Below are 25,541 nucleotides of genomic sequence, written 5' to 3'. Positions count from 1 at the left end.
CTGCAAGCCACATGCTGTGGCCAAATACGATACGCTCAAATGTAAACGTGTTTCGTAATTCAAATTTTTAAAGAAACTTGAATAACGTTTCGAATTTAGCGTTACATCGATAATAGAAAAATATACTTTCAAAATTCCATACAAAATTACTACAAAACTTACGGATTTTGTCATCAAAATAACACTATAAATTGTAGTTCCTATAAATTGGACAAGATTACATATTAGTTTAAATTTAAAAAAAAAAGGGGGAAGAGGGAGAGAATTTATTCGAATAAATAGCACAAAAATCCTGCAATTGCAATCGAGGTCCTCATTTCGAAACATCACATTCACATTTTTTAACAAATTTTCGATAACTACAAAGAGTTACATCTGCTAATATATAGCTAATTGCGATATCCAATATCGCGCAATATCCGATATTCCTGCTCACTTCTAATTATGAAGATTGGATACAAAAGAGACATGCAATTGCAATTTCTACGAACGTTCGTTTCGACGAATAAATAAATAAATCCAATCTTTCCTTCTTCCACCTCCCCGCGTGAAAAAGTTCGATTTTCCACAAAAATCGAAGCAACGATCATCGCGTATGGAAACCGTGACACGCGTTTATGTCATCGAGCGCGTTTTCGCCGCCTGGCCTGCCTCTTAATTCCCTTAACGAGACCGATCTCGCGCGCGAAACGCGTAATCCTCGAATTTATCGAGGCCGAGCGCCTCGAGTGTGACTCTCGTGGGGATCGGGGAGGAGGAACGAAAAATCGTTACGTAAATCGTTTTGGCATCCGAGCTCGGACGAGACTCGAGCCAAAGCCTGTTGCGATGAAATATTCATGGAACTTTTTGCAACGCGTAATACTACACGCGTTACAGGGCAATTAGGGGCAATCCGCGGGCCGGAAATGGCAGGTTCCTGGTAACGAGTTGTTTGTTCTGACCACTGAGAGAGAGAGAGAGAGAGAGAGAGAGAGTGCGCGTTGAATTTCGGCTGATTTGTCGGGAACTCGTGCCTTTACAAACTTTGACGTGTAATATCAGCGTTTCGTTTATCTCTTTGATTTCTTTCTTCTTCTTCTTCTTCTTCTTTAACCTCACTTTTGATTGTTCGATTTATTATTTTAGAACAGGAATTCCAATTTATTCTTCGAATTTTTTTTAATTTAATTAAAGAAATCAAGCGTTCGTCGATTTGTGGAGCGATTTTTATTTTTATGGAATAATATAAACGAGGAGATTCATAGATCGATCTTAAACGAAACGAGATGGTGGTGTTTTCTTTGTTTTTTTTTTTTTTTGTTCTTTCTGTTTATCGTCTTAACTATCTTTCTGTCTCGCATCGAAACGAGTTTTGGAAACGGATCGGGAGCAAGTTCTATCTTGAGAAAGTTTAAATTTATTAAGCGCAAAGTAGTTTTCGATTGAGGCGAACCACCCCCCTTTCCCCGCTCGCCATCTAATCCATTAGGCGAAGTTGTTACTAACAGACAATTATTGGAACGAGAATGTATCCGATGCCAACGCTGGTGTCTATCAGTTAAATTAATTCCAACGTGGATTCTACGCTATTAAGTCCTCAAATTGTTCGTAATGCACAACACACGGTGTATCCCCTCGAATTCCACCAGTTTCCTTAATCTAAATTCTCTATCTCTGGCTGCCACTGTTCGTTATTATTCCATCGTTGACAAAACCGAGTCAATGAATAAATTCGCTTCGTACTAGAGAGAGAGGGAGAGAGAATCACTTTAATCCTTTTCTTTCTTTTAATTCAAGCTTCGTGAAAATTCTCCTTAAAAAAGCAAAGAATATTAAAGTATATCGTTAAGATTGTCTCGATCGTCTAACATAAACATAAACAAAGACAGAATATTCATACATCTCGACGAATAACAAAGTAACAAGATATAATTCTCGTGAGAGAAAATCCTTGCTCACTCTTCTTTTTTCCTTTTTTAAATTTAAAAATCGCAAGCGAAACGAAACGAAACGGAAAGAACGAAATATCGCGATGCGATAAGCTGATAGGGCGGGGGAGGGATGAGAAGAGGGACGGCGATTTTTTGCCGTATGGTTCCAATACCGACGAAAGCAAATCGACATAAATATTGATAACCGGACGGCTCTGTAGGAGGAGACGGTAGGACACCGTGGAGAGGAACGAGGAGAGGAGAGAGAGAGAGAGAAAGGGAGGCCGTGAGTTCGTGACCGGAATAACGACTGGGCCTCGTGCTGAGGCGCATGCACGAGCAAAAAGGGCCCGAAAAGAGATTCGACCGACACTCCCGTCCCTCGAAACGGGCGCAGAAACCGCAACCTCGGCCAAACCGATCCTCGAATGTCGCACGATTGATTCGGCAGCGGTAGGCCGGCCTCCAAACCGCTTTCGTATTGTGGGAAAATTCGAGGATCTCGATTCGTCGATATTCCTCCGGCTTTTTATATTCCGCCTGCTTTTAATCAAGATTAAGATTCTAAAAATGGTCATCGACAAATTTTCGTCCTCCTCTCGCGGGCATAAGGGATCATTAATTCCTTCTTTAACTTGTTCTGATAATAATAAAATTTGCAATGTGAGTGGGTAATCTGTAATCACATTACGACTCGTTATTTCCAATAAATCATTATTTCCTTACCATCGTCAGTCCATACATTCGTTCAATCTCTCCGATAATCAAAAACGATAGCATCCAAAGGCGAGAAAAAAGAAAATTTACTCGATGATTACTTAAAATTGCTTAACACGTATATCGAAATTGCAGACGGATGGATAAAAGAAATTCGTTTATTCAGAAGGGAAGAGACGGAAAGCAAAAGCGGAGTCGAAGCCAAAAAGTTGTTAGTATTTATCGTTATCCCTTTTCTGGGGTCGGATGTCGGATTTTTCCACGCGATAACGATCAGAGGAAGCGAAATTGCCGGCCGATTATTCGGCCGATCGTTCGGGACATGGTCGAGGGAGAGAAGGCGGAGAGTCGACAATCCCAGAAAGGGAGATCCGATATGAGACAGACGATAACGAGTTTAAGTTCGCATCGACGAAGAAGGCTCGGTGTACTCGAGAAATTCCACTCGTTACTCGTCCACCATCTATCGCGAATCTATGCTTCTCTTTATTCTTCCCTTGATCCTCACAGATTCTAGTTTTCCTCGGCTTAACCGATTCCGATCGAGATGAAGATCACTCTTTCCTCTCCAGATTGGATAGGGGATAGATTTTTGTCTCACAAGTTGTCGCTTTGGCATCCTTGGAATCTCCTGATATTTTCGAAGAAGTAATTTTTCTCCGATATTGTCGTCGGAAGAGAACTTTTTTTCATAATGATGTTGAATAATGGAGCGGGTGAATTTTTCCAGACATTTTGAAAGCTGAAGAATATTTAAAAATATTTCCTGCCAACGAAGCAAACTCTAGGGTACTACGATGAAAAAATGAATAAATAAATGAAGAGGATAAATGTTTAAAACGAATCGTAATTATCGTAAATAGGTATAATATTAATACGTTCTCTCATAAATTTCAATACATAAAAACAAAAAATAAGTACTAATTTAACCATTTTTAAAAAGAAAAAATTCTAAGTTTACAATTATTTGAAATTAATAACGATAATAATTTAGCAATCTTACTTTCCAAACTTTTCAAATTAAATTTCGAAATAAAGGAAAACGCGGTATTTCCACGAGAGAGGGAAGAGTTTTCATTACGTTCGTATCGTCGTTTGTGTCCTATTAAAGCGTATATAACTGTTGCACGCACGTAGAGGCAAGGGTCGCGGTCTTCGTTTACACGAAACATACCGCATACTCGTCTGTTCGCGTGCAAACACGTTGAAGAGCATTTGAAGGCGCGGTTTGAACGCGATGCATAAGCCACGATCCGATTCACCCTTTGTGAATTTTCTACGGGGTAAATATTTGGGAGGGAGGGGCCAAATCCCCTCATCGAGGATGGGAAGATCGATCGATCGGAGGAGTTTCCACAAATCTGTTTTACGCGTATAACTAAATTTTATTAATTTTCGAATAATCAAAATTTTTGACGCAATCTGTGCATTCGTTAAAGTTTTATTCGCAAATTTACGATCCCTTCTTTATTTCGCTTTTGTGATAATCGATTGAATCGTGTTCTACTTTTCAATTAGAGGATGTTAGAGAGAATACGAGGGAAAAAAAAAAAAGAATTTAAAGAGAATTTTATTTTTTTTTTCTAACGAATCAGGGTAATTTTCTGCGAATTGGAAACGATGATTCTATGTAAAATTGTATCGCTGCTAATTATTTTCACCGTGAAAAATGAATTGAATATGAGAATTATTCCGAGTAACGAGTCGGTTTCCTGGCAACTTTAAATTTTCGACGCGTGGGCGAAAGGAGAGGAGAAGAAAGGACGAGGGGGTGGGTACGAAGCGGAAGAAGTCGTATCCGCCTCGTCATGCGGTCCAGCCCCACTCGGGGCTGTCAGTTTGCCTGATTTATTGCTCTCTGCCCCTTTCAACCCCCGGTAAACTGGTTACACCCTTAGATCACGTTGCTCTATATCTCTCTTCGCCAACGCGATCAATCGTTTTTTATTTTTTTTATTCTTCGTATCGATAAGAATGGAATCTCACGATTGTGATAAAAAAGATATTTCGAATTTATCTTAATTTTCCTTCTTTTCCTTTTTTTGAATAAGAAGAATATTTTAAAACGTTTCATTTTATCATTGATAAGTTTCTTTGCTGCAATATTTAATCTACAAGGTGATTTAAAAAAATATGGAAATACCATTGGTTAATATTCCTGAAATAATTTAAAAATAAATAAAGTTCAGCTTTAACGAAAAAAGTATCGACCAATCACAAACTCTTGTCGTGATCACAATGCTATTGCAGAAAAATTGCAAATCATACAGTAAACGTTAAAAGACCAGCCCTTCAATTTTGCAATAATTAACTCTCAATCCATCCCAAAAACATTACACGTATAAATGAAGATTCACATTCGAAATATCGAAAATAGCTTCAATCTCCTAAATTTCTCCCAATTTCCATTTTTCACGAGCCGTGTCTTTCGCAGAGATCCAAAAATCCTTATTCCCTCCAGAAATTAAATGGATCGATAAGACGATTAATAAGTACTCGACAGTCCCTCCAGTTTTGTATCTGCCATGATTGGCAAGGAGGAAAACTTGATTGGCAGACCGGCCATTATCGGTTAATTCCACACCTGTGCAGCCTTATTAGCCGAGCTCTCGATCAATCGTCTCGACGGCACATCGAGGGGGCTCGAAGTGAATTTTTTTTCGTGGAGAAGGAGGCAACGTGTTGCAAGCGGAAGATGGGGATGGGAGGAGATGGAAAAAGGGTGGAATTCGAAACGAAAGGGAGATACGATCGGACGATGATTGCCGCTTGAACTTGCGGGAATAACGTGCTGCAATTAGTTAACACTTTTCAAAGGCGGAGGGTGATCGATGAATCGTGTACGAGACAGGGAGGAATTTTCGACGAATGAATAGGAATGGAGATTACGTAAAAAGATTATGTGAGCGTAAATTAAATTTCGTGTTTTTTTTTTTTTTCGTTCCAATAAAGAAATTTTACAAAAATGTATCGAGATGATCGAGAGAAAGAAATTAAGAAGAACGTGGAAAATTTGTTCCATTTAATTCGAAGAGTATAAATATGAAAATTTTAAAAATTGTGAGTCTGGTTAAGTGAAAAGGAAGTGTCGTAGATTGAACGTCAAAAATTTTTCCCATTTAATTTGTCAAAATTTCAAAATTGACGTTTGAAGAGAAATCTATGATACGTGATGGTGGATCGGATGATTAAAACAATTTTTTTTCGTTTCTCTCACTCGAATAAAAATTTCAAAAAGAAAAAGAAAATATATAAAGACCGGAATATATGGTTAAATTCTTCAATTCGTACGTTTAAAAATATATTTCTTTCCTCGCTTTTCGCTGATTTAAAACTATTACGTGAATATATTCGGCTCATAAATATACAACTCGCGCGTGGAGCGGAAGTTACAATTCGTACATTACGTAATTTAAGCCAGCTGTTGAAGCCGGCTTTATCTTTATCTCTTTGCCGTAGTTGATCTGAATCTCATCGACTCGATAATTATATAATTCGTTGTGTATCGTCGCTGGCCTGGGAATCAACGTCGAGGAAGCGACTTGTTCGCGAATCAGGTTCTTAAAACTCTTATAAATCCTTCCTGCTTTCATTTTGCAATTCGAGGAAAAATATTAACCAGATTGAAAAGACCAATATATATATATACACATAGTAAAGTTATTAATAAATTCACAAAAAGTTGCTCGTATAAAAATACCAGATTTGATCATCAAGTTTTTACAATTCTACATTTTCTATTTATAAAATATTTAATAATCAAGCACACGGATAACCATAAAAATGATAAATATTACGAAATAAATAAATATTCTCGCTTCGTGGAAAATTTGTTAAAAGTTAGCTTATAATATTTATATTATAATTTATCCTGGACAGGCGGCGAACCGTTAAATATCCCGACTCTTTTTTCCCACGCATATTTTCCACACGTTTGAAAATTGAATTCAGACAATCTCCGTTATAAATTCATCGTAATTCCTCTAAGCTAATTAACACTCTATAACGCAATAATTTTCGCTTTCATCAACGAGTTAGATCTAGAGTTATGTTTAATTATCAATTAAAACACCCACCGATTACCAATCTCGGCCGAGATCAAACGTCGGAGGCAGTGCAGGCCAACCAGCGCGTAAAGAAAGGGGGAAGAACGAGGAGGAGGGGGTGGGGGAAGACGACCGCAAAGAGGGAGAGAGGAAGAGAGAGACGATACGCTGAACCTTTGCCCATCGGGAGCACGGGATGACCCGTTGTCACGAAAACGGAAGCCGCCGGCTCCCCCGTTTTCCTGTAATCAACTCGCCTCGAAGTTTTACACGAAGGAACGAAGGAAACGCTTTGGCGAAAGCTAATTAATTGGCATTGGATTCAACAGTTCAAACGCTTCACGGTTAATCACTGACCGAAACGAACCGAGAAATCCGAGAGTTTAATCCTAATTAAATGCTTACGCAGATTTCGCTGGCGGAGTTAATTAATTTTACCAACATGCGCACGTCGCGCGTGCTGCCCGCTAATGGATAATTAGAGGAAGAAAAGACGAAAGACCTCTTTTTATTCGGTAACACTACGATGCATTACAGTTCGAGTAATTAATGTCTTCTGGTGTCGCCATGGAATTCTTAAGTCGTTTTTCCTTTTTGACTTTCAATGATGTAAAAGGAATCACGATCGTCCTAGTCGAAAAGATTAATAGAATTGCAGGATTTTGCCGAGTAAAATATGTATCGGATAAATGGATTAAATTAAAAATTTATCCGGGCAAGTATCATTTATAAAATTAAATCTAGCGAACCTTCTCCTTCGAATACATATATATATATATATACTTTTTTTAAATATATTCCCCGAGATTTCCCATTTTTTAAATAGGAAAATATTACATCCCAGTTCCGAATAACTAAGTCGATACCCGATACCCGGAGGAAAATACGGATAAATCCAATCGACTCGCCGCAGAAATTTGAGATTCGAAATCCGTGGAAGATGCGCGCGTACGTGATCCCATACACACTCGTGGAAATTGAATAGAAATCGGGCAAACTTGGAGACGGAAGTACTCCTCCGGTTCGTACACTTTCCACTCTCGATGGACGGACAGGCATCCAGGTAAAGGTGTACATATATATACACACGTATATACCTCTCGACTGTATCGTCGAGAAAGTTGAAATTGCTCTATCAAACAGCCGCTCGGCTCTGTGCAGCAGATTTCTCCTGCAACACGTGTCTATCCCGTGATAGTCGGTGTCTCGCCTCGTGGCTTTCCCGCGAAACTTTCGTCTCTCCAAGTTTCCGCAGAAAATCGATCGAGACGCTGAAACAGGGCCTGAAATAGGCGCGGATCGTTTCCTTCACTCGCGGGAAAAATGGTTGGAGGATGGAAAGCTCGATCGAAATGAAAATTTTCGATCGTCCCAAGGGAAAAGATGGGTCAATGAGAAACGAAGAGAAATTTCGAAACAACGGCAGTCGTCGATGGAATTTTATTTTATACGCTCGTTCATTCGATTATCCAAGTGTGAACCGAACGAAAAGCCACGCGCGCTCAATTATTGTAATTTATCACGATAATTCAAGCGCTCGTTAACTGCACGCGATATTAACGATCACGAATTGGGAATAAAGAAGTATAAAGGCGAGGTTATCGTGACGTAAAAGAATAATATTTTTTCGATTTGACTTTTTTCAAATTTCTCTTAACCAGATATTTATGCATTAATCAAACGAAGGGGTCAATTTTTAAGCAAATTGCGGTGGAAGGTGGAAAGTCCTTCGGTTCCTTTTGATCGTTTATTATTAGGGAGCAAGAAATACGACATTCGAACACGAAGAAACTGCGAAGAAGCGTTTTGACGCAAAAGTGACGGCCGTAAATTTGGTTTGGCCGCGCGCCTCATGCATAAATGCATCGTTCGCATTGTGGCGGATACAACGCTCGATACAGCGCAAGTATCGCGATCCTGCGTCGCGATGCTTTCTCCAAATCGAGAAAAATTGCACCTTGGATCGAATTTAAAAAAAAGAAAAACGAAATCGAATATTAACAATATAATTTTGAAAGCCAAAATGTTTGATTTCAACGTATCTAGGATATGTTTTAAATCAAAAATTATTTTTCGATATTTCGCGTATTCGCAGTGGATAATAAATGTTTGAATCATGAAAGTTCAGTAGAAAAATTATTACGAAGAAGACGCGACCGTTCTCTAGAAGAAATTATACTGAAACGAATAATTTCATATTATAGACTCGAAGAGAGTTATGAGATTAAAATAGGAAGATGAGGTTAGAAAATAAAAGGCGAATAATTAAATAGAATAAATGAACGGTTGGGATGAGGCGAAATAGAGAAAGATGTGGTTCAAAATTCGAGCTCGAGATCGGATATTTCTTCCCCGTAATTAATAATATCCGCAAAACCTGGATTCTTTGAAACTTCGAATATCTTTTTCCGTATCCGAAAACAGGATTTGGAAAAAAGTAAGTTGCGAAAATTGTGAAAATTTGTCGGACTTACCGTCCTGTCGCGCGATCAAATATTCGAAAACCAAGTCACTGTTGCTCCATGAAAATCGAGGGATCGATACTTACTTTTAAAGCGATATTATAATTCCATTTGCGTAAAATGAAATTTTATATAAACGATTTTTAACTCTCAAATTTTCAAGTTAAAATTTTAACGTTCATCGTGCAATTTGATCAATTTAATCAAACATAGATATTACATGAAAAAAATAAATGAATCATAAAAAAGTAAAAAAGCTAGTATCGTGGAAAAAACCCCATTCCAGGATTTGTGAGAAGAAATTTAAATTACCAACTACGTTTTCACTCGCACTTCCATTCTTAAAAATAGAAATATACATAGAACAACATTCAAATCAACTCTTCTCGTCTGTGCGCGCATCGAATCACAAGAATGATCGCACAGTTGGTCAAAGAGGCGTCCACGAACCGTCAAAATGAGATAAACAACGAACAGAATAAGATACGTACCGTGAACCCGATCCCGACCGTGGCCGCGAAATTTCCCGGCTGAAATTTTCCAGTATCGAACTGAACCAGCAGGGACGTCTTGCCCACGCCACTGTCGCCCAGGAGGATTGTCTGGAAAGAAAAAGAGGGGGGAAAAAAGAGAATATAGCCGACCTCCATCGACTTCTTATCGAGTACACGTCACTCAATCCCAGCTATCCTTCCATCCGTTACCATTCCATTCGTCTAGAATTGAATCGATATCGATTTTAATCCTTTCAAAAAAGAATTTCTCTTCCTGAATTTTCTACGAAATTTCCAAATTCCCTTCGAAAACGTTTCGAAACGAATATCCTACGCGCTCTTCCCCGAAAAAACGATTTTCAATTAGAATCCAATCCCGTAATTAGAATGGAGCACGGGCGTGCTTTACGATTTTTCTCCCACTGCCAGGTTGGGGAGCAGCTTCTCAAATTACGCGTAACGCTCGGTTCGATTTCAGCCGTGAACCGTGGGCGAGGTGTGTGGTCCCCGTAAAGGCTGCGGTCGTCAGTCAACTTTGTTGCACTCTGCCTGCACCGTCCCCCAATATACCAACACCTGTACCCGCCAATAGCCGTTTGACCCGCTGGATTATTACATTACGGGGCTCTGGGCACCTGCTTCGCGCCACCGGCACACGTGTTTCCTCCCATACGTATGCGCGTGTGTATGTTGTCCAAGATTACAGCTTGTCGGTATTTTTCAAGTATTTTTTCTCCTTCTTTTTTTGGTCAGAGGAAGAATAAAAACGAACGGATCGAGAGTTATTGGTTAATTTGATAGCGGATCATAATAGCGTATTGAAGTATTAATAAGACCAAAACGTTGGTTTACGTATTCACAAAATTGTATATTATGGGATAATTAAAACGTAGAATTTAATTAAACGACGAGTTTGATTCGAAAGATGAAAGAATTTTTATCCTTCTCTCCTTCCAGGGTCCAAAGATTCTGGATAGAGTGTTTCTATTTTTAAATAATGCACACATTCGAGGAAAAAAAACAAGAATAAATTTTCTACGTTTACACGCTTCGCGCCATCATTAGATTCGTGATATACGAATATATTCGTATAATAATTACATAGGATACTCACTTTACGCAGTCGTATATTAGAATGGCCACGGTGGTGCCATGTAATCGGCGTGTCGGGGGAAGTGAATTACAACTTGTAGAAAATGATTTTTTCCCAAGTGATCCTAACATCCGTGGAATGTTCGAATAGAATATTTCCTCGGATGCGGCGAAAGGATTTTAAAGTGTCGTTTTCCGATAATCGCAGGCGAACGGTGGGGTTAAGCGTCTGCTTGTTCGGTCGTCATAAGGAAAGAATGCCGATTCATATTTCGTATTTGCGAGATATTTTTATGCTTTCTTGGAATTTGTATTCGAGGGAGAATAATCTGAGAACGTTAGAACTGAGAGAGAGAAGTGAATTAATTCTTAATCGGAAGGAGAAATTAATTCAATGAACAATATAAAATGATTTATTAGGGCGTTCGTTTATCACGAAATATCACGAAAATCTTCGGATTGATTCTGATTAATATCTGCATAATAATCAAGTAACGCGATTCGCAGTGGGTTGAAAATTTATGATAGAAAAGAATGGCTTCAATTTCGCAATATCGAAACGTGAAATTAATAGAATAGTAAAATAAATGGAAATATAACAGTGAAAATGATACGGCTATTGATAATAATGCATTGAAAATACCGGTAATGAAAACCTGTTCTATATAATTCCAGCACGGATTATTCCATACAATGGCTGTGTAGTACGGTAACAATTGGCAATTTAAAATCTCATTATAAACTGATATACTCGGTAAATAGGACGTGGACGAGGAATAGAGCGAGTCTTACCTTGAATTTCAAGCGTCCTCGTAACACGTGTCAATGTATCGAACGAGCTTGCGAATTGAGGAGGAACACCTGGATAATTCGAGTTCATAAAGGAGATCAATGATTAGGTACGAACAGGTTGGGGTCGGGGAAATGGAAAGGTGGTCATTTCGAGCACTAGATCCGAAGATAAGAGGATCGGTCGGCATAGAAATGGCCATTATGACTGTTATCCTGTTAGAACGTGTATCCTTGATACGTAAACTTTATAAGCGGCTTAAGGAGCATTAATTATAGGAGAAAGTACTTGCCAACACTCGTCACTCGTAATTTTGATTCGATCCAATTCGTCTCGGTACGTGCCTTTCAATTATTATCATTATTTGGAGAACGTTTTCAACGATGACTGCTTTTACGACGAACGAATTTCCGATTCGTTAATTCATTTATAGATTCTAGTTTGATTTATTAATTAGAAAATGAAGGGCGATCAAACGATGCCTGCGCCAACTATCATTATTGCTTCGATCATTGTTATTTAGAAAAGTTCGTTCAAATAAATCGTCTCTTATCATAGTGATTTCCTCCTCGTTTTCAATTATTTCAATTCATTCGTTTAATCACACGATATATCTGCTATAATAATTGTTACACGTTAAAAAGATCGCGAGACGAGATTGAAATTCCATCGTTTCCATCGAAACTTCTCGAAAAAATCTCCTTAAAATCCAAGAAAAGGAATTAAAAAAAACGTGTGCACGACACACATGTTCATTCGTAATATAGACTCCACGCTGCTATACATCGAAAATATATCTACTCTCTAATTATTACTATATATTAAAAAGCGTGATGAGATTGCAGATTCGATCGAAAAGAGAAAAAGATCGTACGACACAGGGATCTGCTATATATCTACAATATATCCACTGTATAATAATGGCAAACACGCTAAAAAGATGGCGAGACGAGATCCCATCGAAATCCCATCGAAACTTCTCCGATGGAGAAAATTTCCTTAAAATCCAGAAAAAAGGAGAGAGAGGAAAAGAGATTAAAAAAATTGGACGACACAGGGGCTCATAAGGCGAGAAAAAAAATTACACGTTCGAAAAGGAGTCCCAGCTGCTTGTCGCCTATCCTGAAGGGTAATGCAGGTGGAAGAAGCGGTCGGTCGTAATAATGTAATAATTTGGCCCGTGGCCTGGGTCAAACGACGAGTCCCGTTTGACTCCGGTCCCACAGGTGTGCGTCGTCCTGGACGACGATACAAAGCGCGAGGGAGGAAGAGGAAAATAATGGCGAGGTAACATTACGAATAATTTTGGGTCCATCCACCGATCAGCAGAAATTTATGACGAGGTAATAAAAGTCCCACTGACTAATTCTGTTACTTTTACGAGCTTCCACGGATGAAACCGGATGGACATGATCGTTTTCAAACCTCAAATTTGCCGCTTTTTCTGTTTGTATATGATCTTCTGCATTTCTTCTTCTCCCTCTTCTTTTTTCCCCCTCTCCTTTTTTGTTTCGTTTGTTTGGAAAGGGGGGAGTGGAACAGAGGGTTGAATGGAGTTAAGAGTGGTTTTATGAGAGGAAGGAAAAAAAGAGTGAAGGAGTTTACGAGTTATTCTTTGAATATAAGTACTTTTTGCACGTTTTCAGATTTTTCCAAATTTAAATTTCGCGCAAAACGTATGAACTTTATTTTACGACCGATCGAAAAAGGAAGAAGGATTTTTAAAGATTTTCGTACAAAATATTCGTGCCATAAAGTATTTTATACGAGCAATCGTTCCTTATTTTCATAATAAATAAATGTATAGTATCTACGCGATCTTCGAGATCTACTATACCCCCCCTCCTTTCTATATCGAAATATATTTTCGTCGCAACTACGAGCAAGCTCGACTCGTTTCTCGATCGATGGACAAATCGTGTCTCCTGAACGGTGATAAAGCTTACGATTAGAGGAAACGAGACACGAGTAAAGTAGCAGTAAAAGCGGAACGAGCAAGCTTTTGTCGCAAAAGGTGGAATCGCTCGAAAACAGGCCATCGGAAGTTCGTTTCGTTCTTTTTTTTCTTTTTTCTTTTTTCGTTCATGCCGTATTGGCTCTGTCGCATGATCGCGTCTGATCGATGGACCGATATTTAAACGAAAATTTCGACGAGATTCGAAGATCTCGTTCTATTAAAAATAAACGATAATCTCTCCTCCTTGATTAAGATCTCGAAACTTTTTAATCGGGACCTTATTAGTTGGCTGAAAAAATAATTTCGTAAAAGAAATGAAATAGAGCCAAGTTTCCGAAAAGAAGAAAAGAATTATCGAAATGCTTGGAAAGGGAGAAAGAAAGAGAAGCAATCGACTAAGGTAAAAAACGAGAGAAATTATCTCTTGTTGTCGTTCTTGTTGTCCAAGGGTGAGGTTTGGAATGAATGACAGAGAGGAAAGAGAGAGGGGAAATACGGGATAGAGCGGGACGATACGAAGGATCTAGCAGTTGTGGAAGGAAGGAGAGGAAGAGAGGGGAGGGCAGTGAATTAAGTTTCTCCGCCCCTGAGGCCGACACATTCGCCGACACTCGTCACGACCACCCCCTGGGGGTCCTGCGAATCTTTCAATGGAAATTCTGCGTGAAGGGGACGCCGCCTCGAGCCGATACCAATATCGCGTTAGATCTCCTCTTCTCCTCCGATTCTCGATGACAAACCTCCCCGATTTAAAACAATATCCCGTGCACAACATGATCCACATCCCTCCTCGAATTTCCTTTCGCTCTTCTTCTCCAATGTCTTATTCCAATTCTATCTTCTTTCTTTTTCTTTTCTTTTCTTCATTCCAGTCAGAATTATTGCGCGATTTAAAATGAAATTGGACGTGTACAGGAATTTAACTAGGTATCTCTCAATTCCTATTTTATTTTATTAAAGTTGAATTATTTTTTACACGTATTTCTTTCATTCTTCTCATTTAGAATTTTCCTGATTTAAAAAAAAAAAAGAAACGATCGCGCATTGCTTGCTTTTAATCAACCGTCGAATATATTGCAAATAACGTAAAAATTTCGTAGTTTTCACGGGTTAAGCACGAAGAAGATTTTTATTAATGAGAAGCTCGATCGTAATGACGAGATGGAAGCAGAGTACGAGGTCCAATAGCTCCAAACTTTTACGCGTATCGACTAATAAACTCATCTTTCCAAAAAACTCCAGAAAAAGTCGCGGATTCGAATGAAATTCGAGTGTGCAGATATCCAGAGAATCTCGCGCGAAATAAATCCGACAAAAGTCGGAAAGGTTTCTCCGGTAAAAAAATTTCGTCGCGGGAATTTGAAAGGAAATTGAAAAAGAAAGAAAGAAAGAAAGAAAGAAAGAAAGAAAGAAAGAAAAAGTGGAATTCACGACGGCAGCTGGAGCGAACTCCGGGAGGAGAGGAGAAAAATCGGGGGGAGAGTCGCAAAGTTTGCGAGCGACTGTCGAAGTCGAAAGTCGTAAAATTTACGGTCAGCCGAGGAAGCGGTGCAAAAGGAAAGCGAGCGCGACGTTCGACGTGACAATGGTGGACGTGCACTTATACGGGTCGCATTGTAATTTGCATTGTGCATTCGCGCTCGAAAACGCACGAGATATCGCGTTACACGCGCGAGACGGTGTACGCGCACGTACACGCGTCGAATTCGGAACATATGCGAGCTCGGAACGAGAAGAACGTTTGTTCCACAAGATTGTTGTTCCCCTTATCCATTGAATTTCCATTGTCTGAATATCCAAACATTTTGTAATTCGATACCTTTTTCTTCTTTCCTTTCCTTCCTTTTTTTATCTCGTAGAAAAATCGATACTCCTACCATGTTTCTCTAATTAATTTGGCAATTTTATAACTTTTCTGTTTTTCTTTCTATCTTATAGAAAAATACGATATTCGTAGCGTCTAGATATTAATTTGATACTTTTTCTTCTGACGTTTCGTTGGAGGAACATTTCGTATAATTCGATACCTTTCTTTCCAATCTTTCCAATCGCTCAGAACTATATTTTGATAACTCGATCCTTTTTCCAAATATTCTGATATTTTCTGGTACCTCACTAAAGACATTACATTAGTACTCGAATTAATTAGTACTCTTTGAATTATCCAATTAATTGATATCTCTTTCGTCGTTCAAAAATATTCCATTTTTCAAATTCTTTCCTCACCGAATCTATCATCCGAACATCTCGTATTATTCGTAGATATAATTTATCTTTGGGACGCTCCTTAAGAGAATTTTAACAAAAACCTAGAATACCAATCATAAATCTTATCTCGCCTAATTAATCTCAACCTTAATAACAATAACCCCCTTTGATTATAATTATTGGAAAAATAGCAATTGTGATATTTATCAGGAATTTTCCAGATACGCTTATCTCTCTCGCGCCTAAGAGTTATCGATACGGAAGAAAAAGAAAAAACAATCGTTTTTTCGCTATCGAAAAGACGTAAAGATACAACTGGACGCGAGAGGAAAGTTGCGGCCCGTTTCATTGGAACGGGCGCAAATTTATTACGGCCGATCCTGTGCAACGTGCCGCTGGCAGACGTTTATTCGATGCCTCGAAAGATAAATGGGCCGACATGAAACGGGCTTATGGACGTTGTAAAATTTTCAAGATGCACGGGAAGCGACTCGCGCGGCTCATTAGGCCCCCGTGATTCTATATCTCGATCGTGTATCGGTATCGGCATTGCTGTCAAGTATGCGAGAGGAATTTCATTCACATTTTTCCACAAATTTCTGCGAGATTTTTATCCGAATATCCGAGAGATCTTTATCAACGTGATATCGAACGATTTTTTTTTTTTTTTTGCGATTCGAGAAATTTTTTCCAAGTGAACAGTACTTTTATATATTTTTGTAAGAAAATACGTATTTGATCGTTTAAAATTTGTATAGATTTTTGTAGATCTTTCGATTATTCCGACCGATTGAATTTTTCTCAAAATTCAATTTTACATCTGGCGAATTAATCCTTTTAACTTTTCAAAAAAATTCGGGCGATTCGATTCAATTTTGAAATAATTATTGTATTTTAAAGAATGATCGAATTTAGTTGAGATAAAACGAGATTAAAATTGATCCCTCTTCGAGAATGGATCAATAACAATATTACATCGTAATTTTAAAAATTATTATTCTGACAAATGATCAAAGATGTTCATGCTAAAATTATTATAATAATTTTAATGATAATTTTTATTATACCATGTTGAACAATTACTATAGCGTTGAAATTAACAGATTCTTTGAGTAATACTTTTTTCAATTTCCTTCTTTTCAAATTTAATTCTTTAAAATATAAGCTATTTAAATATTTAATTTGTACGCGTAAATCCTTGGATATGGCAAAATATTTCTCTTACATTTTACAACAATTAATCACGAGTACAAAAGGGAAAGAAAAATAGGGAAATTAAAATGAGAGGAAAGGAAATTACGTATCTTTATTTCATTCCTCAAAGAAACAGAAACATTATTTCATGGATTAAACGTTTTGTTTTCTTTCTTTCTTTCTACTACGTATCATCTCCAATTCAAATTATTGGATTCACTTGTACGAACAAATATATCCCACGCAATACAGTTTTTCTTTTCCACTAAAAATTTTCACGAAAAATCCTATCTTCTCAATTTTTGAATTCATTTCCAAGAATTTCCACCAATCCGAATGAAACTGAAAAAAATTTCTGTGATTCATCAAATCAAATTCCCATTAAAAAGATATACTTTCCCCATTTCACGACCAAATTCCCAATCCAATTAAAATTCGTTCATTTTTCTCACTCCCCATTATCATCCTTCCCTTCTCTCCCTCTTCAAAAATATCTTCCCGCAAAACTTTTCTCCCCAACGTACAAATTTTCCGAGAAAAATCCGTCTTCTTCGACGACAAATCATCGCCTCGCTTCGACTCTATGAATAAAGGGGGAAAAAAAGAAAATATCTTTTTCTTCATCGGACGACACAATGCGACTTTTCTTCCAATGGCGTGGCAAGGTCGTGGTGCGCATTCGCGCATTCGTATGCTAATCGCAGCTCGACAAAGAGCAGCGAGGAAGGGCAAAGAGAACTCTCTCTGAAACGATAAACGCGGACGAGGATAACGAGATTCTGGAAAAATGTCCCCGTCACCGCTAAATATAGTTGGTTAATTGGCAGTAATTGCGAGTACGGCCGTGCGCCACGATTCGTGATCGAATTTGGAGGCGAAGAACGTTTTAATGGGCGGAGGATGCGGTTGGCCGAAAAGAAAAGAAAAAGAAAAGAAAAAATAAAATGGCGATAAAGCTGTTTCTGGACTATGCCCCTTTTTTTAAGGGGACGAGTTACGCAACGAGAACTGGTTTAATATCGAGTTTATCTCGCGAGTAAATGGAAGATCGTTTCCCTGTTTGTCTTCGAAATTTGGGGTGGCTGTGCTGCTGACGACATGAACGAAATGTATCGATGACAGTCGTCGATTTTTCAAATCTTTCATGATAATTCTATGAAATTATTATTATCGAATGGTATCTGTAAATTTTGTTCAAATAGTATACTTTTACTTTTAGAAGTTTGGCTTCCTGATTTCAAAGATGATGAGAAAACTATTCAGCAAAATATTGCATTACATAATGTAATCTATATGTATAACGTGTTTTAGGCTTGAATAATTATTCTTGGAAATAGCTTTAATGTTCTGTAATGTTCTCAATAATTTAAGGGATTAATAATGAGATATTACGCGTCATTGAATTATCATGTGAACATTTAATTCGATTTGAAATTTTGTTGCAGCTAAATACGCTATTAATTTAAACTTCCGCAATAACAAATGCAATTTTCGAGTCGGTTAATCGTACATAAGTTGCGCGTGAAATAAACAAAATGGCAGAGGATCTCTCTTAAATTTAATTTCCTGATCCATATTCGTATCCATTCAAAATTTAAATCGTACAATTTCACGCATATTCTCCATCGCTTCGCACTTTCTACGATCAAAAGTTCCTCCATATCCATTCATATATTTTACCCGATTTTTTAATTCCGATTATTTCTTTTTCTTTTTTAATTCTCTTTTCGATAGAAGAAAAAATCTTTTCAAAAAATCCGAGAAATTGAATTCATAACATTCGAACAAAATTTCTCAAGAATTTACCGAGTCTCTCTGCCACTCGATCCAAATTCGAAATTCGTTTATCGAGAATCGAAATTAAAAAAATCCCTCCAAGCAAAGTAATTCCCTTTTCAGGTTCATTTTCCAATTTTAGAGAGGATTTCTTTCAACGGATATTCGAACGTATCCAGCTTGCCAACCACGAGGATCAATTTAAACTTCGATAAAGAAGTAGAAAAAGGGAAAAGAAAAAAAGCAAGTCGCAAGTGGAATATCGCGACTGAATGCGAGCAAAAAGGTGGAAAGGAGAGGACTGTTTCGATCGTTGTATATGTCGAATGTTCCCGGAATATATTAGGGAAAAACTCAATTACGAGGAGGGAACAATAAGAAGTATCCCGCAACCCCCTTTTTGCGCCCTTGCGATAGTCGAGCGAAATTATTACTCGACCGCCACGTTTCTTCGCCCATTACCAGGGCAAACTAACTTCGTATCCCGTTCAGAATTGCAAATCCGCACTCTCTTTATGTATTATGGATCCGTAGTCTTCGGTCGGCCACCGCCCGATTCGTGAATGAAATTTAATTGATCCACCCCGTTGCCGAAGGCAAAAAATCACGAATCAGGCGACGATGTTTGTCAATATGGAGGAAATTCGTCGTATAAATTAAATCGTCGAGCGTGAATTGATTTTTTTCTTTTTGTCCAAAGATTAATTCGAGATAAATATCTGTTGGATATTACTCGTGCGAGTTGGAATAATTTTTATACGTATTTTGATTAAATTTTTATTTGTATATTTTTTTATTCGACTTTCTTGATAAGTTTCGACAAATTAAGAGGCAGATCTGGTATTGAATCTCAAAATTATCTTGTACAATTTTGTCATTCGGATAATTGAAGACGAAGATTCATTTCTGGATTCAAAATAAAATCATTCTCTTCCATATACAATTTCCATTCTCTTTATTTCTCTTAAAATTATCTAACAGTTCCCTTTGTATCCAAATTTCGATAATTGAAGACGAAAATTCATTCAAAAGAGAATCGTAACGAGAACCAATGCTTCGATAATTTTCCATTACCATTATTTTATTTCGTAGAATCTTTTGGTGGAACTTGAATCGCACGATCGAATTATCGAATTGCCTAAACAATCCTCGTGGCCTAATTTTTAATCCTAACGCTGTCTCCGTGGGGAAAATGAAAAAAAAAAAAAAAAAAGAAAAGAAAAGAATTGCAATAAGAAAAAAAAATCTCGTCTTATGATAGATAGAATCGAGGCAGAGGTTGGTTCCCTTGTTCTTTATCGAGGAGCGTTTATCAATTTACAATTCCCAGTTCGGGGAGGAGGCGAGCGGAATACCAATGGTTTCGCGGACGCGAAAAACGCGGCTTGAATCCCTCTCGGTTCGCCTCGACCGAGTCGCTTGTTTCGATCCGTCACGATAAAAGGAGAGCCTACCTTTTCGATCGCGCCAATGCCAGCTCGTTGGAAACGCGGGAAGGACTACCGTTCGCTACAGGGACGTTTGCCATTTTTAGGGACGTTATTGTCGCTCAACACGAATTCTATTTCAGCCTACGTGTAACGCACACGGAATCAGCATCGAAAGTATCCGGCTCTCGTCGGCCTCGTTCTTTCCAAGTTATTCTCTTTAAATCACTTCTGCGCTTGAAGCTCTTTGAGTTGAAAAATATAAATAGGAATATAAAATATAAAAATTCCTAGCAATTTATTTCACACTTCCTAAAACCTTCTAGATGTAGTCATGGAAGAAATTATAACCCATGAAAATCATATTCTCGAAAGAATAATTCCGACGATTCCAAGAATTCCTGATCGTGAAAATTGCATGCAACGTTTCGGAAAACGGCTTATCTTCGTCGGACTGAAGCTGAAAATATCGAGAAACGTGGAAAGCTCGATCGGAAAACGGGACGGTGATAATAAGGATCCTCGAAAGGAGGAGGAGGTTTTTCAAACGATCTTCAGAGATTATCAGATCGTAGAATATCTCTCCTCACAAAGTTTCGTCGGAGGCTCGTTCCCGTCGTGTCTTCCTCCATTACCACGAAGCCGCTAACTCAATTTGTATGCGACTGCGCGAGCCCGCCAAATGCACGGCCGGTTAAGGTCACCGCAGTTCCTAGCCGAGTTCCAGGCTGGTGCACGCGGAAAAAATCCTTCTTGATCCAGCTGCTCTTTTTCTTTTCCCCTCTTCCCCTCATCGCCGGCTTTCCTCGCCAACTTGACAAATAACGTGGACGAGGGAGGGAGAATACCTGGTCGCTTCGTTGTTTCGCCAGGTAATGTGATTATAAGTCGAAGAAAGATTCGTCGCTTCTCTTTTCTTTTTCTCCTCCCCTTTTTCTTTCCTTTTCTCTTTCTGCTTCCTTTTCTCTCTCTTTCTCTCTCTGTATCGCTCGGTATACTTCTTATTACTTATTACACTTCGTATAATTCTCCATTGCGTCAGATGGTGCAATATTACAGTTGCGACTTGATCTTTATTCGTTAAAGAGTAGCGTGTCTGGTCTTCGATCTTCGATCCAGAAATTTCAGTGCTCAGTGAATCATTTATGAATAATCATTTTCAGAAAGGTAATTAAAATTTCTTGGGATATGTTTAACCAAAATATTCTTCGAACCAACGCTCGAAAATTATAATAGCATACATTCTCGGCATACGTTACTCCAAATCCGGCCGATAAACATAGTTTCGAAGCGCGTAGTAGTGAATCAGGAAATTTCCACGTGGATGGTCGAAATCAGCCGGATTCGCCACGTTAATGCCACGACGTTACGTGGCTTAATCATATTCCATCAGTCCGGCTTAAACACTCCACTGCGGCCAATTGCGCGCTCTTAATCCTCCCACGCTGCCATTCCAGAAGCTCTCGATTCGAGTGGCGCGAATATCAATCTATCGATCTATCATCCAACTAACTAGAGTTATTCCTTCGAACAAGAATAACATGTATACAATAAGATGATTCGTTGGCGATCGATGCTTTTTAATCCCCTAGATTTCCACTAGCTTCTTATAACGGATAACGTTGGAATGAATTAGGTTAATGGTCCCGTTGCACGCCCACCCTGCTGCTTTTCTTCAACGAGAAACTTTTCCATTTGATTGTCTAATTAGCGATTGACCAGCTCCTTTAACGGCTTTGCCATTTGCTGGAACGAAGAAATTATTTTGCAATGTTTCTTAAGTTAATGGTCCACATAGGTGGCCATTTTCTTTCAATGCCTTCTCATTAACAACTTTCCATTTGATATCTCAATTTTCTTCTAATCTATATTATATACGAGTTAAATAGTTATTTAGATTTATTCTTCTTTAATTAATATTCCGATGATTCGTTCAAAGTTTTCATTTAAAAATTTTTATCACCAAAGAAATTATTTTGGAACGTGTTTTCTATTTTTATCAATTATATTATACAGTTAGCAAATTTTTTAATTGTTAACAACAATCTTCTACGTTCTTCTATCCCCTCGTTCGAAAGGGATATTTTCCTCTCCTCCTTTCGAGGAAATTTCTAAACAAAATCCCGAAGAAATTGGAAGTCGAAAATCGAGAAATAGGATGTCCTGCCCCCCCTCACTGTGCCGAAAGATTCGCAAACGGTGAGAACCGATCGAGCTCTTCAATTATCCCTTATAGGAGTGAATACTCGGATGGAAGGAAATGCGAGGCAAGAACCGGCTCGGGACCCCCTACCGGTTTTACTTCGCCCTACCGATCACTCGAGCGGTCTTCTTCCCCTCCAATCCGGAGGAGGATTCCCTCGTTAATTGCCGTGACATCCTGAAAATCGCTCTCGCGAATCATACGAGCCCCCTTTTTTCCTTTTAAAAATTGTACTCGAATAATAATATATTTCTCGATCAACCAATGCTTCGAGATTTCAATCGAAAGAGGCTCGAAACAAAGAGATCGTATTACTTTTCATTTATTAATAGGATCGTTCATTCTTTTAAACGGAGAATGTGCCTATAAATACGCATGTACATCCTCCGTCCTTCTAGAAACAACTATCCAAATTCAACTGGCCCCTTGTTTACGATAATTCCAGTTAAGATTGCGAGGATATTAAACTTTCTTTCTGAATTTCTTTCCGATCTGCTCCCAATTTCAGCATCCTTCAAAATAATTGTAATTTCTTTCCCATTCGTCGCGAATCTACTCTTAGAATCCTGAGAAAAATCGGCAAGCAAACGCACACAGACACACTCGAGCCAAAACGCGTGCACGAAAAGAGGCCTTCGAGAGGAGTAAGAATTCGATGGACGGTGCAGGCGTTATGAAACCGTTAAAGATCGGCTCGACCGGTATCGATACAGCGCGGCCGCCAAGAATCGCGGCCGATTCGAGGGCCGATAAACGCGAGTTTCGTTCGAAACGTGAAACCAGTTCAAGCGCAAAGCGTGCAAGAATCGCGCTGACCAACGATATCTCGCGGGGCAGCAATCGGTTCTTCTGATCGCGCATTGTAATCGGAGATATCGATCGTAAAATAAACCTGGATTATCCTTTTTTTATGATTTATCCCTCGAGAGGAGGATGAGAGAAGAAGATTTAGAGGCAGGAATCTGTTTATCCGATTATTATTATTATTTTTGTTATCGTTGGTAGAATAGATGAGAAACAGAGATGGCACGATTGTTAAGAATCTATAAAATTTCTACCAAAAAGATTTGAATCTTTGATTCTAAGATTTGTAAGAGTTAATGAGAGATCTTCACGCTAATTTCTCGAATCAAGATGAAAAATATGAAAACGATACTTTCAAATAATTGCCCAAATCACCCGGAATGACAATCATCAGTTTCCATGTCTTTAAAAAAAGAATAGATAAATAATTGATTAGCATTGATTTACCAAACGCTATAACTTGTCCAAGAGAAAAAATGAAATTCAAAAAAGAATCTAATTAAATATTTCGTTTAAAAATATCACCCCTTCTTGAATTCTACAAATCCATCCTGCCTCATCCAATATTAACCAATCGTCAAAACAGCAAATTTTTCCGTACCGTTCCCCAATTAAAAAGCACGCGAAACAACTCGTACAACGTCTGAAAAATCCAAAAATCTTAGAAAGCACCGCGAATTCTCATTGCACGACGACGAAACGAGCAAAAGCAAAAATCGACGAAAGAGAAAAGCATACCGACAAAAGGGTACACGGAGGATGGTTGTTGGAAAGAAAACGCGGTAAAGAAACAGGGGGCGAGGAGCGGAGTGGAAGGAGAGGGACGGAGGATGGAAAAGGGAAGAAAGAAGCCTCTCTCTCTCTCTCTCTCCCTCGAGAGAGGGCCGAGAGAATAAAAGGAAGAAGTGGAAGGAAGGACGTAGGGTATCGTGTTGGGGGCCGTACCCGCGGTCCTCGGGCATTCCCGATCATTATTCCGCCGGCTTGCCACGGGGAGGAGGCTGACCTTGGTACGAAGGCATGACTGACCTTGTTGCCGCTGCATCCGAGAAACACATTGTGTCGCATCCATCATGCAAATGAACCGGTAATGAATATCAAAACCAAGTCCCCGCGACGGATATGTTCCTTTTTTCCCCCCCTCCCAGTGATACATGCCGAGAATACTCGGAATATTCGGCTAAATATAGATATAAATATATATCAGAGAGGTTCTCCTCTTCGGATGGAGAGAGATATCTTTTGAAATGGAGTTTGAAAGGAACTACGTTCCAGGTATGACTTGGGTATCGATGGATATTGGTTTCGGGGAAACATATTCGGGGTGAAAGTTACTTCGAAAGAAGGGTACTTTGGTTGAGGGTGTTGGAAGAAAGTAAGGGCGTTTTATTAAATATGAAAAGGGAGGAATAAGGGTTTTTCCGCCAAAGTAACACTGTTTTCTTATAAGGAGCAAGGCGAAGAAGAGTGTTGCGTACACGTAAGTGATACTTCTGAGTTATTTAGATATCCGGACGTTCCTCTTGCAATCTATAAATCCACTTTCACCGGTTGGAATCCGTTTTCCAATCGCGTTCCGTTACTAATCCGTTTATAATAAAAATCCATCATCTTATATATATATATATATATATATATTTAATCTCTTTCGTGAAACTCACCTTGTGCGTCAAGGCGGAGTCATCTTCTTTGGTCCTCTTGAAACTACTCCTTATGTCGTTGTAGTCTCTGGACGAGTAGCCGTAATTGTTGTCCAACACTTCTGCGGGGGGTTTGTAGTCCCGATATCCGGTCGGCGAGGGGGTCGTGGTGGGTTGACCCATAAGAGGTGTTAGACCGGTGGAAAGCGCCGCGGAGGTGTCTTCCTCCATCTCGAACACGTCGTCGCTCATGCTGTCGTCGCCCGTCATCACCTGGGGATGAAAAATCGAGAGGGATGAGTAATGGGGCCATTAATACGCTTCTCGTTTCGTTTCGAAATTTTTAAAAGAATTATCCCGAAATGGTAAATAAATAATAGAGGGTCTTCGTTCGTGAGATTGATTTCTCGAAGGAATCGATCTCCATTATTTTAATAAGTTTAAGTGTGATTTTTTACTCGTAATTTCAATTCGAATTTCAAATCGAATATAAAAAAATTTGGAAATTATATCTAACTTTGCATTTTCGGTCTAGTAGTACGAAAGAAGAATCTGTTTATATAATGTAAAAATATAATGTAATATTGTGAGTATGAAATTTTACGAGAGAAATTCTTCGATCGTTTTTTAACATTTTTAAATTTTAAACACATTTTTGAGAATCATTCCATTTTATCTTATAATTTATAATAATCTTATAAAAAATTAATTTCTTTTACATAAATTTTATTTATAAACTATCTTCTTTAAAAATCCACCAAATCCTTCATTAAATCAAATCTAAAATTCAAATCTATCTTACAAATTTATTCTGAAAC

At 38.5% G+C, this 25,541-nt stretch overlaps 2 protein-coding genes across 12 annotated transcripts in view; one reads left to right on the top strand and one right to left on the bottom strand.

The window, feature by feature from the left end:
• LOC108002413 (polycomb group protein Pc-like) overlaps window positions 1-25,541 on the top strand; it is a 222,636-nt gene that overhangs the window by 63,912 nt on the left and 133,183 nt on the right. The gene's annotated exons all lie outside the window — the stretch shown is intronic.
• LOC107998103 (ras-related protein Rab-37) overlaps window positions 1-25,541 on the bottom strand; it is a 215,263-nt gene that overhangs the window by 63,874 nt on the left and 125,848 nt on the right. For 6 of the 11 annotated variants that reach the window (XM_028666819.2, XM_062072765.1, XM_062072764.1 and 3 more), the window contains 2 exons: window positions 24,745-24,996; window positions 9,630-9,740 (listed from right to left, as the gene is read on the bottom strand). In XM_028666819.2, coding sequence (XP_028522620.1) covers window positions 9,630-9,740; window positions 24,745-24,996 — 363 coding nt within the window. The remainder of the gene's footprint in view (window positions 1-9,629; window positions 9,741-24,744; window positions 24,997-25,541) is intronic. The other 5 variants (XM_062072761.1, XM_062072759.1, XM_062072763.1 and 2 more) reach the window with 1 other exon arrangement.

This window comes from Apis cerana, linkage group LG3 (genome assembly GCF_029169275.1).
Source record: "Apis cerana isolate GH-2021 linkage group LG3, AcerK_1.0, whole genome shotgun sequence".
Classification (NCBI taxonomy): domain Eukaryota; kingdom Metazoa; phylum Arthropoda; class Insecta; order Hymenoptera; family Apidae; genus Apis; species Apis cerana.
Note: the sequence above shows the minus strand (reverse complement) of the source record. Positions and strands in the feature narration are given on the sequence as shown.